The sequence below is a fragment of the Sander vitreus genome, chromosome 21 (genome assembly GCF_031162955.1).
Source record: "Sander vitreus isolate 19-12246 chromosome 21, sanVit1, whole genome shotgun sequence".
NCBI classification, from domain to species: domain Eukaryota; kingdom Metazoa; phylum Chordata; class Actinopteri; order Perciformes; family Percidae; genus Sander; species Sander vitreus.
The window spans coordinates 16,823,536-16,837,572 of record NC_135875.1 but is presented as its reverse complement, the minus strand read 5'-3'; the positions used below and the strand labels follow the sequence as shown (position 1 = coordinate 16,837,572).

Below are 14,037 nucleotides of genomic sequence, written 5' to 3'. Positions count from 1 at the left end.
AGATGAGAAATGTATACAAATTAAGCTAAAAAAAGATAAGTAATATATAAAATTAAAAAGATAAGTAATATGTACAAATAAGATAAAGAAATATAAGTAATATATACAATTAAAAAAGATAAGTAATATTTAATCAATTCTAAATAGTGCAAATGTTTTTTTACTATTTCTGTTGTAATGCTACTTGATACTTCCACTCCACAACAATTCGGAGGAAAATATTGTACGTTTTACTCCACTGAGTACAATTTGAAAAAACTTTATCCAGTTAATTTAGAGCACAATATATGCTAAATAAAATAATAAAGATGTTTAAATGATAATTCCTTCCTTCCATCCTAGGACCTTACTTAGTTGATATTATACCTAATTGGTGCACATTTTCAAGTTATTCAATTTAGAAATCTGGGGTCCTGGGCATATTTTGCCCACTTGGTAATCCAGCTTTCAGTGTTTTTATAAAAAAAAAAAAAAAGGTCTTTGGTTTGCTTCTAACATCTCGACCATAGTAATGTTAGCAGAACATACATTAAAGGGTTGAACTTGAAATGTATTAATTTCCCGTTTGGTTTGTTACTATCCTCTCTGTGGAGCACAATATTTTTATTTCCTGGCTAATGTAGTGTACTGTTTCTGTGTTTATTCAATTGAAAAGTTTGGCAAGTTGTACACGCACACAGAGAAGAGATAGCATCACTTCTCATCCATACCTTAGCCAACTTTTTTCACTTTTTAGCAGCACAGTATTCATTCGTTGGTTTGAATGACAACTTTTGACTCATTTTTTCATTCATTGTTAGTGCAAGAAGCCAATCTTAACATGTACATAATATGCTAGAAGTCTAGTATGTATGTGCATGTGTAGTAAGTATGGGAACTGGTACACTACATCCACCCTTACTTTCCCTTCAGTGGTACAAACCTCAGTGGCTTCCTCTCCTGCTTGAGCAGCACAGCCCCTCTGACATAACTGATGCGCAAATCCATTGTTTTACACACTAGGAATGGCCTCAGTGTTACTGGAATGAGTAAAGTACAAACAGACTAACATGAACATATATTTCAAATCAGTGCAAATTGGTTTATGATACAGTATAAAACACGTACATCTCATAATTAAAGTGTAGGACTGTTATTAGAGCTATCTTGCTTGATTGTCTTGTTGTGTTGATGCTTTCTATGCTTTGTTCTCATGTTCATGCTTATATTTTTTATATTTTGTCTTTCAGTGTAAAGCACTTTGAGTTTACAAGTAATGAAAGGTGCTTTATAAATAAAATGCCAAATGGACGTCTTTGATTAAAACAAGAGAAGAGTCGGCATGATTTAATCACCTTGAAGTATTGATTACTTCGGCCTCAAAAAGGGCATGAGTCTTATGATCTGATCATGTTACTGATACAAAAGCTGCTCTATCCAGGGTCATAAAGATGACCAAGCATTTCCTTGAAAATGTCCCTGGATTAATGTTCTGTTCCAAAAACTATCCTCTCTTTCTTAAAATAGAAAATGAATGGTCTCTTCCCCCCCCCCCCTCAAAAGCTTTAGGCATAAACAAATACTGGTTCCATATTGTTGGTTGTTATTACTTTCATTTGCGGCATGTTCCCATGAATTCCTTCTCACACCCCCTCAAAGGCCTGCCTGAAGCCAGGAACAAAGTAGGTTTCATGTTTACTGAGAAACTTCATGATTGGACACATGATGTCTTCATCACCATCTCTCTTTTTCTCTAATATTTCTGCCGGGTATATCTCGCTGAAATGCGCACATAAAGTAAAGTGTGAGGGAAGTAAAGGCCATCAGTTTTGGGAATAATCCTTTGTTAAGTGCAGATGTCTGAAGCAGCACAGGAAGTTTCCATTTTCAGTTCCAGTGGAACCATAAAAGGGTGGAGTCCAGCAAGAGCTCTCTCCATGCTACAATTTAATTAGTTTCCTCTAATCAATGAAACACTAGAGTTAATCATTTATCTGCAGTTCAAATAGCGTGTTTAGTGAGATTAGGAACATTTGGAAATAAAGCATTTGTCTTCCAAATGGACCAAGACATATTTCAGCAAATATAATAAGAGCAGAAGATGCAAGAGTCAGCCTCTGCTTGGCTCATCCACTTTGATTAATTTCTGACCCATAAACTTGGTCTCAGTCTGACATCCTTTTTTGCCTGCATTGGTTATATTTATTTCCCCCCCCCCCCATTTACGAGCCAGCAAAAAAACAAAAAAAACAAAAAACTTTGGATGGATGCACTCCAAAATTTCCCTGGAAGCTGGTTCCTACAAGGCAGCGTATGTCAGCCATATTAAAATAGCTCGTGCAGAGCTCGGGAGTGCATGGACGGACCTTGAGCCCTGGTGAGTGGTCATGGATGACCATGTGCATGTGCTGCAGTCTGATTACAGCTGGGCACATATACACACTATGTATGCATGCATGTGAGAACTATAGGGTTAGGCTGTCAGTTGGCGGATATGTCTTTGTTGAGAAAAACCAAGCGTATAACTGGGTGAAGATATGGTTTTACTCATTTATACAGAGACTTTCTGCACAGAAACCTGATTCAGTTTACCATGCCTTATCACAGTTTTATATTGTTTAAAGGGGCTGTATTTGATATTCAGAACCGTAATATAGCAGCAAACACATATTTGCTATGTAAAGATATAGTGGAGTAATGGCATTCTGAGCAGAGAATGAAGTCACACTCTCTCTGTGTGTTGTGATCTGAGCTTCTCTGTTCTTTGTTTTGATAGCCGGTCTGGCGCGCATGTGAATCAGGTGGCCACAAAAAAACTTTGATATTTGGAAATGGTCTGTGAGAGTCATGTGGAGGCAATCTTTTTGCCTCCACATGAGTCCACAGTCTTTTTTCCAGTATTTTCAGACAATTATGATGTATTTGGAACTATTTTTTTGTTGGAGGGGTATGTTTATGATTCCACTGCAAGTCACCAAATATAGACAATATTATATTAAATCATGGTTAGATTGTCAGTTGCCTCCATAGACCAGAATGCAGTGCAGCCACAAGACGTGTAAAGTATGCAAAGACTCACTTCATCTTTCATGCTAGCGGCTAAATGCTAACGGCAACATGCTCACATGCTCAAAATGACTCACATGCTCAAAATGACAGTTTTTAAGATGCTGATGTTTAGCGTGTTAGCATGCTCACATTTGCTAATTGGCACTAAACACAAAGTAGAGCTGAGGCTATGGGAATATCCAAAGTATTGGTAAAGACGTGTATTTTTTTGAATCTGTGGAGTCTCACTTTATCTTCACTGGGGGAAAACATTTTGTTGTTATTATCACACTTAACATTATACCCCACAGCAAGAGCACACAACAAGCTCTATTCTCTGGAGGTTAACAGGTTTTCTGGGAAGTATGGCCACAAACATTGAGGGAAAGTAGGTGCACCAAAAAAGTAAATTACAATTCATCAAAACTGGATTCTCAAAGAACAAAAACAACCATTTATTCTACAAAGAGACACACACAGTGGATGGTTTCTGCACAGTACCTATTCACTCAGTGAGGCTTTTTTCCCTCTGTCCTCTAAACAGGCGCATCCAAAATTTCGTGCCCTGAACTTTTATCACACTCATCAAGGAAGTGACCCTGTGGAACCGGATTCATCCAGTGCATCTCTTGGCTGCAGTTGTTCGGCAGCAACATTGTAAGCAAGTAGCCTGCTTCATGACCCATACTGTTATAATGAGGTAGATTTTGAGCCACACAGCTTCAGAGCTTCAGTATTAGAGTCTGATTTATTTTGATTGAGACACGCTGATTATCAAAAGTCTACTCAGCCCTCAGCTGTCTGTTTGGCAAGTAGTGAAATACGTAAACATCTTCAAGTTAAACCAATAAAATAACATGCTGCATTTAGCAATTAGGCTGAGTCAGCTCCCCTAGATTTATCACCACTCGTGTGTCACTAAGGAGAGTCTACCACCAGTAATGATGGTGTTCAAATTCAGGGTTCTTTTGAAAACATAACGGTTATTGTTGTTGGTAACAAATACTGAAAGCTGGGACTCCAGAGGATAGTTCATTTGTGTTTTTGTGCCAGATGAGTTTTTGAGGAATTCCTGAATCCTGTGAAAACCATCTGCAACAGTCCCACACACATTCCTGCTAATGCAAACACACAAGTAATGTCACACACTTCCTTTCTCACAATGGTAGAGAGACTGAAGCAGGCCATGTCTGTAAAGAACGGAAGAGAAACTGGAGAAAGAGAAACACACACACACACACACACACAGAAAATAAGAGGGAGGACAAAGGAAACACATGGGACATCTTTCCAACTGGGAGCATGTCTCACCTCACAGCTCTGATAGAGCTGATTGAATCTGATTGCAGAAGTGACCCATGGCTGATTGTCATCAGAATAGCTTTGTGAATAGATGGGACTGGACACAAGTAATCACACAGAAGTCCTCTTTTTTCACCTGATGACTAAAGCTCTGCGTATGCTGCATGTCACTGCTCATGCAGAGCGAGGACTCCTTCAAAAGTTTATTTTTAGAAAGCTTTAACATCTGCTGCCACTGGCTAATAAACAAGCTGCACATAGCTGCCTGGAATCAATCTGAAGCAAACTGTAGTTGGATTCCAGTTCCATAAAATTTATTTCAGACCGATGCATTTGCTCAGCCTCCCTGAAAGCAGAACAGTAACTATTCTCATAGAAATATGAAGCCACTTTTTCTCAATTCCAGTCCATTCTCCTAGTTTGTCAATTGGCATCTGTTAGCAGCTAGATGCTTTTGGTTTGGTGCAGCAACATGTAAATGTTTGCATCAATCCGTTTGATAGAAAACAACTGCTTCATATTTCTGTCAGAATAGGTAGGCCTACTGGAAATATATCAATGAATGTACGCAGTATCTGTGAATTAACAGTGTGAACTAATCACATTAAGTCATAGTAACATGATACTTTGTTAATGGTGGGCAACAGGAATTCATCATACATCCTGCATTAAATCAGCACTAAAGACTATTTTTGTGCATTTATGAGCGTATATGTGTATAAGTGGGTGAGTTTGAAAAGCCTTCATGGGTGGAAAAATGTTTTCCTTCTGTGCAGCTGTGACATTAAAAAAAAAAGTCATGAAACTCTATTATCAGATTTGCAGTGCCCTTATCAGACTCGCCTCCACAGATACATTTTCTGAAAATCCAGCAGATGTCACAGTTCGAGCTGCTGAATGAGTCATAGCGAATCTAATTATATATAGGTTCTTATAACTGCAGCATTACACTGATCATCATCGCAGCAGCATAAATGCCAAAGCCTCTGGTTCAGCCATCTGCTTTATTCGCTTTATTAGTTGAGCTGAAATGCTAAAATCCAGGGAATAACTTGTAGATACTCTCATCCTTTAGCTTTCACATTATGCATCAGGCATCCCGTGGACTCGGCCGTGAGTGCTACCATTACAGAACACATTCTGGCATTTAAGTGTTGATTTCCTGCAGACAGTCAATCTGACTCCTATGCAAATGAGAGCACCATGACAGGGGTCATTAAATCTTGGTGATTATTTAGAGAGCTAATGGTGGAAAATAATGATCCGATCAAATGACTCTTCCAACTGCAGTTTGAAGGGAGATGCAAGCAGGAGGAGAGCTGAGTGCTACAGTGCACAATAAAAAGCCTCACCAACAAAGTTCTCTTCAACAGCAGTTCTGACCTGTTGTTGATACCGCTGATGTGAAGCTCTTTTATGAACTCTTGTTCCCAAGCCTGTTTGCAGTCTTTGTGCTAAGCTACCCAGGTACTAGCTCCAGCTACACATATACTTATCACTGTAACAGAGCTCCAAAAAGGCCAAATCAAACTACAGTTTGTTGCACTGGTAAAAAAAAAAAAAAACTGCTAAATTAATTAATCAGTCAGTAGAACAGCCTGAAAAAATGACAAATGCCAAACAGACTTATTGCACTGAAAGGAGGAACTAGTCAAAATGTGATACTACAGCAGCGATTTGTTAGACAAATACAGTAGATGGATTTGCTGCTAGTTTGGATGCAACCAGTCTAATGAGCAACATTTTTTGAAAAGCCCATACTAAAGACATACTAAATTCTAAATTATGTGTTCTTCTTTTCTGGAGATGTATGAATACTGCTTCAAAGCAGCTTTCCCCTTTAATGTCTTTTCTCAGTTTGACATCCTGATGTCGCCCAGTGTGACTCCACTGTGTTTTACAGCCTCCCTGGTGTACCGGCGACAGGCCTGTTTATCCTCTATTAATCTCTCCTCTGCTTTTACCCTCCATTTAATGGTGACGTTTATCCTATTAATGTGTTGTTTGCTGGGAAAATCCCCCAATAACATAATCCAGAGTCAAGGTTACAGGGCAGCGTGTGTGTGTGTGTGTGTGTGTGTGTGTGTGTGTGTGTGTGTGTGTGTGTGTGTGTGTGTGTGTCAGAATCAGAAGATGTATTGTCATTGTACAAAATAAACAATGACATTTTTAGCAGCAGTTCACCCAGTAACATAAATCTAAATCTAAAAAGACAAGAAATAAATAGTAAAACAACAATCATAAATAGAAAGAAAAATACACACTAAAAGTACTAGTTAGTTACTAGCTAGTGTGTGTGTGTGTGTGTGTGTGTGTGTGTGTGTGTGTGTGTGTGTGTGTGTCTGTTAGTTGTTGGCATTTAAAAATGTTTGGCAATTAAAATTTCGACATAGACTGTAGTTAGACAATAAAACTGTAAAATTGTAAAATGCTGCCCTCTCATGTTCACATGCAAAGACTGCAGAGTGATTGTTTTTGCAGTACTTCATGCAGAAGTAGGAAGCAATCACTTGTATCAAAGGTAGAAGTATTCAGATCTTTTACTTTAAAAAAAAGCAGCACACCACAATATGCAAATACTCAATTACAAGTAAAAGTGCAAACATATTATGAAAAGTAAAATGTGATATTTGCAGAATGGCTGTTTTCAGGGTGCTAAATAATATACTCGGATTATGAATATACAGTAGATACAATTATTGTTGCAGTTGGTGAAAGTGGGGCTGATTTTAATTATTTTATATACTGTGGGTAGTTTAATCTATAAAATGTAACATATTTTATTATTTGATTATTATTAGATTATTTTCATCTATCACTGATTTTTGCAATTGCTCTCAAGTATTTAAGATCTCATTCTTTTCTACACCAAGTTTAGTAAGAATTAAGAGAGAGAATCCTATCCTTGAATTTAGGAACAAAAAAAAGATCTAACACTGCTGCATTAAAATGAACAGAAACCATCATTAATTGCAAGTAAAGGTAATCATATACCTATATATAATAAATATATAACAATAAAGTGGGTAGGGGCTTTGTTTTGTTGTTCACAACTCAGTTCTACAGTTTGTTGGTATAGGAAACTCTGATACATTATTAAAAAAAAAGTGAAAAATTAATTATTTTACTTTAAAGTAGGAGGTGCTTGTATTTTACTTGAGTATTTCTGTTTCAGCTTTATGCTTCTACTCCGCAGAGGAAACCATTATACTTTACTATATTTATTTGACAGCTTTAGTTACCAGTCACTACAGATAATAAATTAGTTGTACCTCGACCAGCTGCAACATTACAGTTCTTCTTACATATCTATGCATCACTAATAACCAGTGATATAAAACATAATTATACACAGGTAACTAACTATATTGGGGGCTATTCTACTGCATTGTATCTTACAACAAATTCTATTATTACATTGTTGTATTTAAACTTTTACTTAGGAAAAGGATGTTAATATTTCTTTCATCACTGTATTTAATAAACTAGATGCCAACCTCGGAGTTGTTTTGTTACCGTTTTTCTTGAACTCAGTGGCATATTCCCGTTGTGACCGGTTGTGACCGGTTGTGACCAGTTGTGACCAGTAGATGGCAGGGTTTGACCGTCCTGCTCTGACCGGATATGACTTGTAGGGATCTCGGAGCTGCAGCTTCCAAACTGTGGGCGTTCCTCTATCTCTCTCTCCAGAGTTTTTTTTCCTGGGTGTTGCCTGCCTGAACTACAACTTTGGAGTTTCACCGGGTGTTGCTGAGAAGAAAAGACAAGCCGGTTCATTTCTGTAAAGTCAACCCTTTTCAACTTTTTTGGACAGCTCACTTAGTTTACGTTGTACTATTTAGCTACGCGTAACCGGTGTGGTTTTATTTTAGCCGCCGTTAGCTAGCTAGCTAAGCTAACTGAGCTCGAGCTACTGTAACGTTGGCTGGGTTGCTAGCGAGAGGTGTCCGATGCAGGCCATTAAGTGTGTGGTGGTGGGGGACGGGTAAGTGAAACCATCTTTTTATCCGTACTTTGACAACTAAAATGTCCCAATGTTGTGAACGGTTAAAAGCTAACATAGCTAGTGGTTTCTGTTGACCCAGTTACCAACAGTTGTCTAGCTAGAGGCAAACAAGCCTCACATAACATGCCAAATTGAGCGACAGCTGTTGTTATGCCTGTTCTCCGGTCCAGCTGGGTCAGACAGATTTATCTACATGCTCCGCTTAGGTGTGACTGAATGGGTCACAGGCAGCATGTCTTGTATTAGCTAGACATGACGCAGGCTGCAGCTAACTCGCCTCGTCCTGTATAGAAGTTATTGGATTGTTCGCTAATAAATTGATATCAAATGTGTTGTATAACCTTACACTTTTTGTGTTTTGTCATTAACCATACAGCCTCCTAAAGGTCTTGGAACAAGTTATTCTTTTTAGCCTACCGCAGCCGGCAAATGTTTTGGTATTTTAAATATCAAATTAAAAAAACAAACAGCATTTTAGTAGTAGAGCATTACCCGCAAAACTAACTGAGGAATACAAATATGTTTATAAAATTGTCTTCATTTATGGAAGTTCATAAAGGCAATGAGCTATTGTCTGGATTTGGTTGACATTAAACCATACTTTAAACATTGTACTACATTTAGCCCACAGATTTTTTTTTATTACTGGTTGCCATTTTTTTAAGACACGCTTGTTATCATTTCTTCTATCATCAGGTAGTAGTTCCCAGTATTAAAGGCGGACAGATATTAGCACTCTTTGGGATTTATACCTGATCACATTTAGTTAAGTCTGTAAACCATTTTTCAGCTCAGCTATGGGCATTGTCACAAGTTTGTATTGTACATCCCTACCCTCTAGTCCCTCTTTTACAGCAGACAGACCATTTAAAGTTGTAGGTCAATCTATTGATTGCTAGTCTAGGACATTGTTTTCTTAAGCCAAAGCTTAGAACTGGCAAAGTCATACGTGAAAGATATAATGCCTGATAACAGAATAATAGTTAATACTTGTTCAAATTATTTGTTTAAGACGTAGTGGTGTAAATACAAATCTGCCTTCTATTCTGATGTGTTATTCTTAGCACATCCTGTATCTGTTAAAAGGTAGATATGTTTATTTGATGATAGTAAAAGTAAATACAAGACTGCAAACTCCCAGTCCTGACATGCAATTAAAAAAAGGAAGAAAACCCCCCTAAAATCCTAATTCTAATGTTAACAGCTGTTAGTGTGAGGTAACACAGGTTAAATGGGGCAAGTTAAACAATACTACAGATACACTTGCTCTTACCTTTTATTTCACAGAATAATATACTGTGATTATTAAAACTGAGAAGAAATCATACAAATAAATCATTGTATTTTTTGTCGATCTTTTCTCCTCTCCTTTCTAATCCCAGAGCTGTGGGTAAAACATGCCTGCTCATCAGCTACACTACCAATGCCTTTCCTGGAGAGTACATCCCCACAGTGTAAGACACACACACACACACACACACACACCAGCTGTGATATGAAGACTGTCAGCACTGTATTGTACATTTAGATAGGATATAACTTAATTTATCCCAGAGGGAAAGTTTTGAAACCCATTATGCTTATTTGAAACCAAATCTCCACCTCCCTTCCTACAGCTTTGACAACTACTCTGCCAATGTGATGGTTGATGGGAAACCAGTGAACCTGGGCCTGTGGGATACAGCAGGACAGGAGGACTACGACAGGCTCAGGCCTCTGTCCTACCCACAGACGGTGTGTGTATATGCATTCATCCCGCTTGTCTCTGCCGTGCACAGACTAGTATTAGCCAGACAATGTTCACATGAACACTTGTTTTCACTCTGCCAGCATTGATTTGGAGTTATTCACTGGCCTGTAATGCTTAAGACAGTCTTTGCACTCCGCAGAGTAGAGCCTTGTATCCATAGTACCTATACACTGTCTGAAGAAGTGAAAGGGAGCTCTTGTTTGCACTCTTTGTCCTGACAACAAACTGGCCTCTGTGCCAAAGACTCACAGGGAGCTGAAAGTGGGAGTCAGTGTGTATTTAACCAACAGAGTCTAGATCTTTCTAGTTTTGTGGACCCTCGTGTCTGAACATCTTGGGGTCTATTAAGTCAATGTTGTGTGCTATCTGTTTATCTTCAGCATCATAGTTAACGTTAAGGGATACATCCCAGTTGTAAAAGAAACATCTCCTTAGTGCTGATTATGTTTTTAATGTTGTACTGATGTTTATTCCCCCCCCGCCCCCAGGATGTGTTCCTGATTTGCTTTTCACTCGTCAGTCCAGCCTCCTTTGAAAATGTCCGAGCCAAAGTAAGGACAACTTGCTTTTTATTTCTGCTGTTTGTCACATCTGTCAGTAATGGTAATATTAGGTTAAGTGTTTTCCATGACATGTCACGCTCAGATCTGCAGTAGCAGCAAAAACGGTCCTGTCCTGTTAGTAGTGTCCTGTACACTGTCCTGTGACTCCCAGGACTGTCCCAGGACAGTCAGACACTGTCCTGTACACTGTCCTGTGACTGTTCTGGGACAGTCATGGGAGTCACAGGACAGTGTACAGGACACTACTAACAGGACTGGACCGTTTTTGCTGCCACTGCTTCTCCAGATCTGCTTGGGTGGTAGAATAAGGGAGCCATATCTGGGAATACAGCCATTACACATTTTACCTTTTTTACCACAGATCTAAAACTAACAGAGATAGAAAACTTGATTTGAAATGCTTGAGTTAAAAAAATCATCAATCTGAAAAATGAACCCTTTCCTCCCCTCACAACTACTCAGAACAGAAAAAATGGACAACCAAAGACAAGACAACCAAAATGTTGTTTGGTGTAATGAATACAGCCAATAAAAACATGTCTTTCATACTGTCCGTCTGCATCCCCGCGGCCTCTGACTATGACTCTCTCCTGCCCTCAGTGGTACCCTGAGGTGAGACACCACTGCCCCAACACACCCATCATCCTGGTGGGCACCAAGCTGGACCTGAGAGACGACAAGGACACTATCGAAAAACTCAAGGAGAAGAAACTCTCCCCCATCATCTACCCTCAGGGCTTGGCCATGGCTAAAGAAATAAGTCAGTTTTAACACAACACACACACTGATAAAAATGTTTAAATACTCTTAATGTCTGTTAAGGTTGTGAATTGAAAGACCCTTTTTAAGCAGTAGTGTTTCTGGTAGTTTGCCAAAACAGGAGAGGACCCCGTTTCACAGTACAACAGCATGCTAATTGAATTAGGTCATAGACTTGTGCATATTTTTCAACTCAAATCTATTACAGTCTATATGCAGATCCTTAATCCTTAGATACTTTGAAAAAGTGTTAGATTTAAAATCACTAAAATATCCTAAATAGCAACATGTCTAATTTGTTATTATAATAATATAACTATTATTATAAATGTAAGTTCTATATTGATTAAATGTAAAATTAGATGGTGACGTTTACGCTATACTTAACATTAGGGCTGCAACTAGCGATTATTTTCATCGTCGATTAATCTGTTGATTTTTTTTCCTTGATTAATCGATTAGTTGTTTGGTCTCTAAAATGTCAGAAAATTGTGGAAAATGTTGATCAGTGTTTCCCAAAGTCCAAGAGGACGTCCTCAAATGTCTTGTTTTGTCCATAACTCAAAGATATTCAGTTTACTGTCACAGAGGAGAGACAAAACTAGAAAATACTCCCATTTAAGAAGATGGAATCAAAGAATTTTTACTTTTGTCTTAAAAAAATAACTTAAACCGACCAACTCTTAAAAGAATTGACAACTAATCGATTAATCTTTGCAGCTCTACTTAACACCCTGCAATGTTTACTTGCCAGAGTTGAAGGCAAATGCTGTTAATTGTGTAATTTTAGGAGAACCTGGGAATGGGACCAATTATCCTACATTTTATTTCCTTCTATTGTATTACTGCACATTTGACAGATCCTGTTCTCTGGGACTGACAGAGGATTTGGTTGTAAACTTCATTTTAAATCAACTCCAGCTATTAAACGCCATAGTTGTTATGGAGTCGTGTGCACCCTGTGTAGTCTAGAGCAGTGGTTCTCAATGTATCCCCTTTGAACAGTTTTTTAAGCCATGCCTAACCAGTGCAAATCATTTTTGGTAGAAAAAAATACAGCGATGTCAGCGATAGATTTACTAAACAACAGCCTTGTACCTGGAAAACATTTAAATGCTGATGGAAAAAGGCGACAAAACCTTGGAAAAAGACGGTAGAAGAAGGAAGTAACACAAGAATAGGTCGAAAATAGTAATAAAAACTTGTAGAAAGAAGGAAGGCAACACTAGGGCGACAAAAGTGAGAAAAAATTCAAATTTTAACTTGATAGAAAACACCTGCTACTCATCTTACTCAACAGTCCCTCCAGAAAAACGTGAATATGCAATCTCATAATTCAATGCATAATCAGCCAAAGTCTGCATATTTATGCGGGGCCGCATTTTTCAAATACGCCGCATAAATTGCTGATTTCCGCACAAAATATGCGGGGCTTGCATGATTTCATAATCCCCGCATTTTCGTTGCAAAAACGTCACATATATCTTAGCAGACAGTTGAAAAATGTTGCGTTTACTTCACACAAGAGCAGCCATTTTCCCCTGTTGCCATGGGAACATTGTGAAAGGACGTAATTACGCTATGTGAACATCATCGAAAAGCTGCAAACCCCGCGATGAAGCCACGATGAAACCACAGTTTTTGCAATTTCATCGCATAAATATCCCGCATTTTTTAAGAAAACGTGCTGCATAATCAAGGATTTTTGCCCGAAACAATCACAAAAGAACTCCTTCAACGTGTTTTTCTGGAAGGACTGACTCAAGCTTTAAAATATGTATGTATGATTGCGACATGGAAACAAAAACAAACTGGTTTTCTGACTTGTTCCTCTGCTTTTTCTGCTTTCTTGCGCTCCTCTGCCCACCAGGTTCAGTGAAGTATCTGGAGTGCTCGGCTTTGACGCAGCGCGGCCTTAAGACGGTGTTTGACGAAGCCATCAGGGCGGTCCTGTGCCCCCCACCCATCAAGAAGAGGAAGAGGAAGTGCAGAATATTGTAATGGAGAATCACAGGGAGTAGAAAATACAGTTGCAGTCAGAACTCGGCCTACTCGGAGGGAAGAAGACGCTGGCTGGGTTCCCCAACACATATGTTCACCCCGTGTCCTTGCTTACATTGAAGCTCTGGTAGATCAGACTTCCGTCTGAAAGAACTTCACAGATTTAAGCAGCGCTGAAGGTTTTCTGTCCGATCTGGCTTCTGTTTGCTTACATCTGTTTAGTCCTTTCAGATTGACAGGAATGAAGTGACTTTGCTAAGGCCTTGGGCAATGTGAGGGTGGGGGATTTGATTCGGGATCTAAGGTTGATTAAGGAGAAAGAGGGAGGATTTTACAAACAACATCAATGTCACTTTTCTCAGACATTGTTAAGAAACACTACTTGAATGTGAATTTTCTTTTTTTTTTTTAATAAATCATGAAATTACCATAGATTGCTCTGCACTCTTTCCCCTACACACTAAGAGATTCATGTTGCCTTGATGACATTTTACTTTAAGAAAAAGTAGTAATATAGTAATAGTAATTTCTCCTTTTTGTCCATTGTAAGTTTCTTGTCAGCTGTGGTTGATGGACCGTTTTGTTTACATGTGTCATCTGACTAGACTGAGGTGTTGCCAAAATCCAGT

The 14,037-nt window shown here is 38.6% G+C and overlaps 1 protein-coding gene across 1 annotated transcript; it reads left to right on the top strand.

Moving 5' to 3' along the window:
* Positions 1-8,004: 8,004 nt before the first annotated feature.
* On the top strand, positions 8,005-13,813 carry LOC144535962 (ras-related C3 botulinum toxin substrate 1). Its single transcript, XM_078278804.1, has 6 exons — positions 8,005-8,314; positions 9,718-9,789; positions 9,952-10,069; positions 10,574-10,636; positions 11,249-11,408; positions 13,278-13,813. The coding sequence occupies exons 1-6, from the start codon at positions 8,280-8,282 to the stop codon at positions 13,406-13,408; spliced, it is 579 nt and encodes a 192-aa protein (XP_078134930.1). The 5' UTR covers positions 8,005-8,279; the 3' UTR covers positions 13,409-13,813.
* Positions 13,814-14,037: the final 224 nt, after the last annotated feature.

Bases quoted from the DNA above. Each gene is read 5' to 3' on its own strand.
- LOC144535962 (XM_078278804.1), top strand. From the start codon at position 8,280: ATGCAGGCCATTAAGTGTGTGGTGGTGGGGGACGG. The intron at 10,070-10,573 runs GTGTGTGTATAT...CCCCGCCCCCAG, and splicing joins CTCTGTCCTACCCACAGACG to GATGTGTTCCTGATTTGCTT. The intron at 11,409-13,277 runs GTCAGTTTTAAC...TCTGCCCACCAG, and splicing joins GGCCATGGCTAAAGAAATAA to GTTCAGTGAAGTATCTGGAG.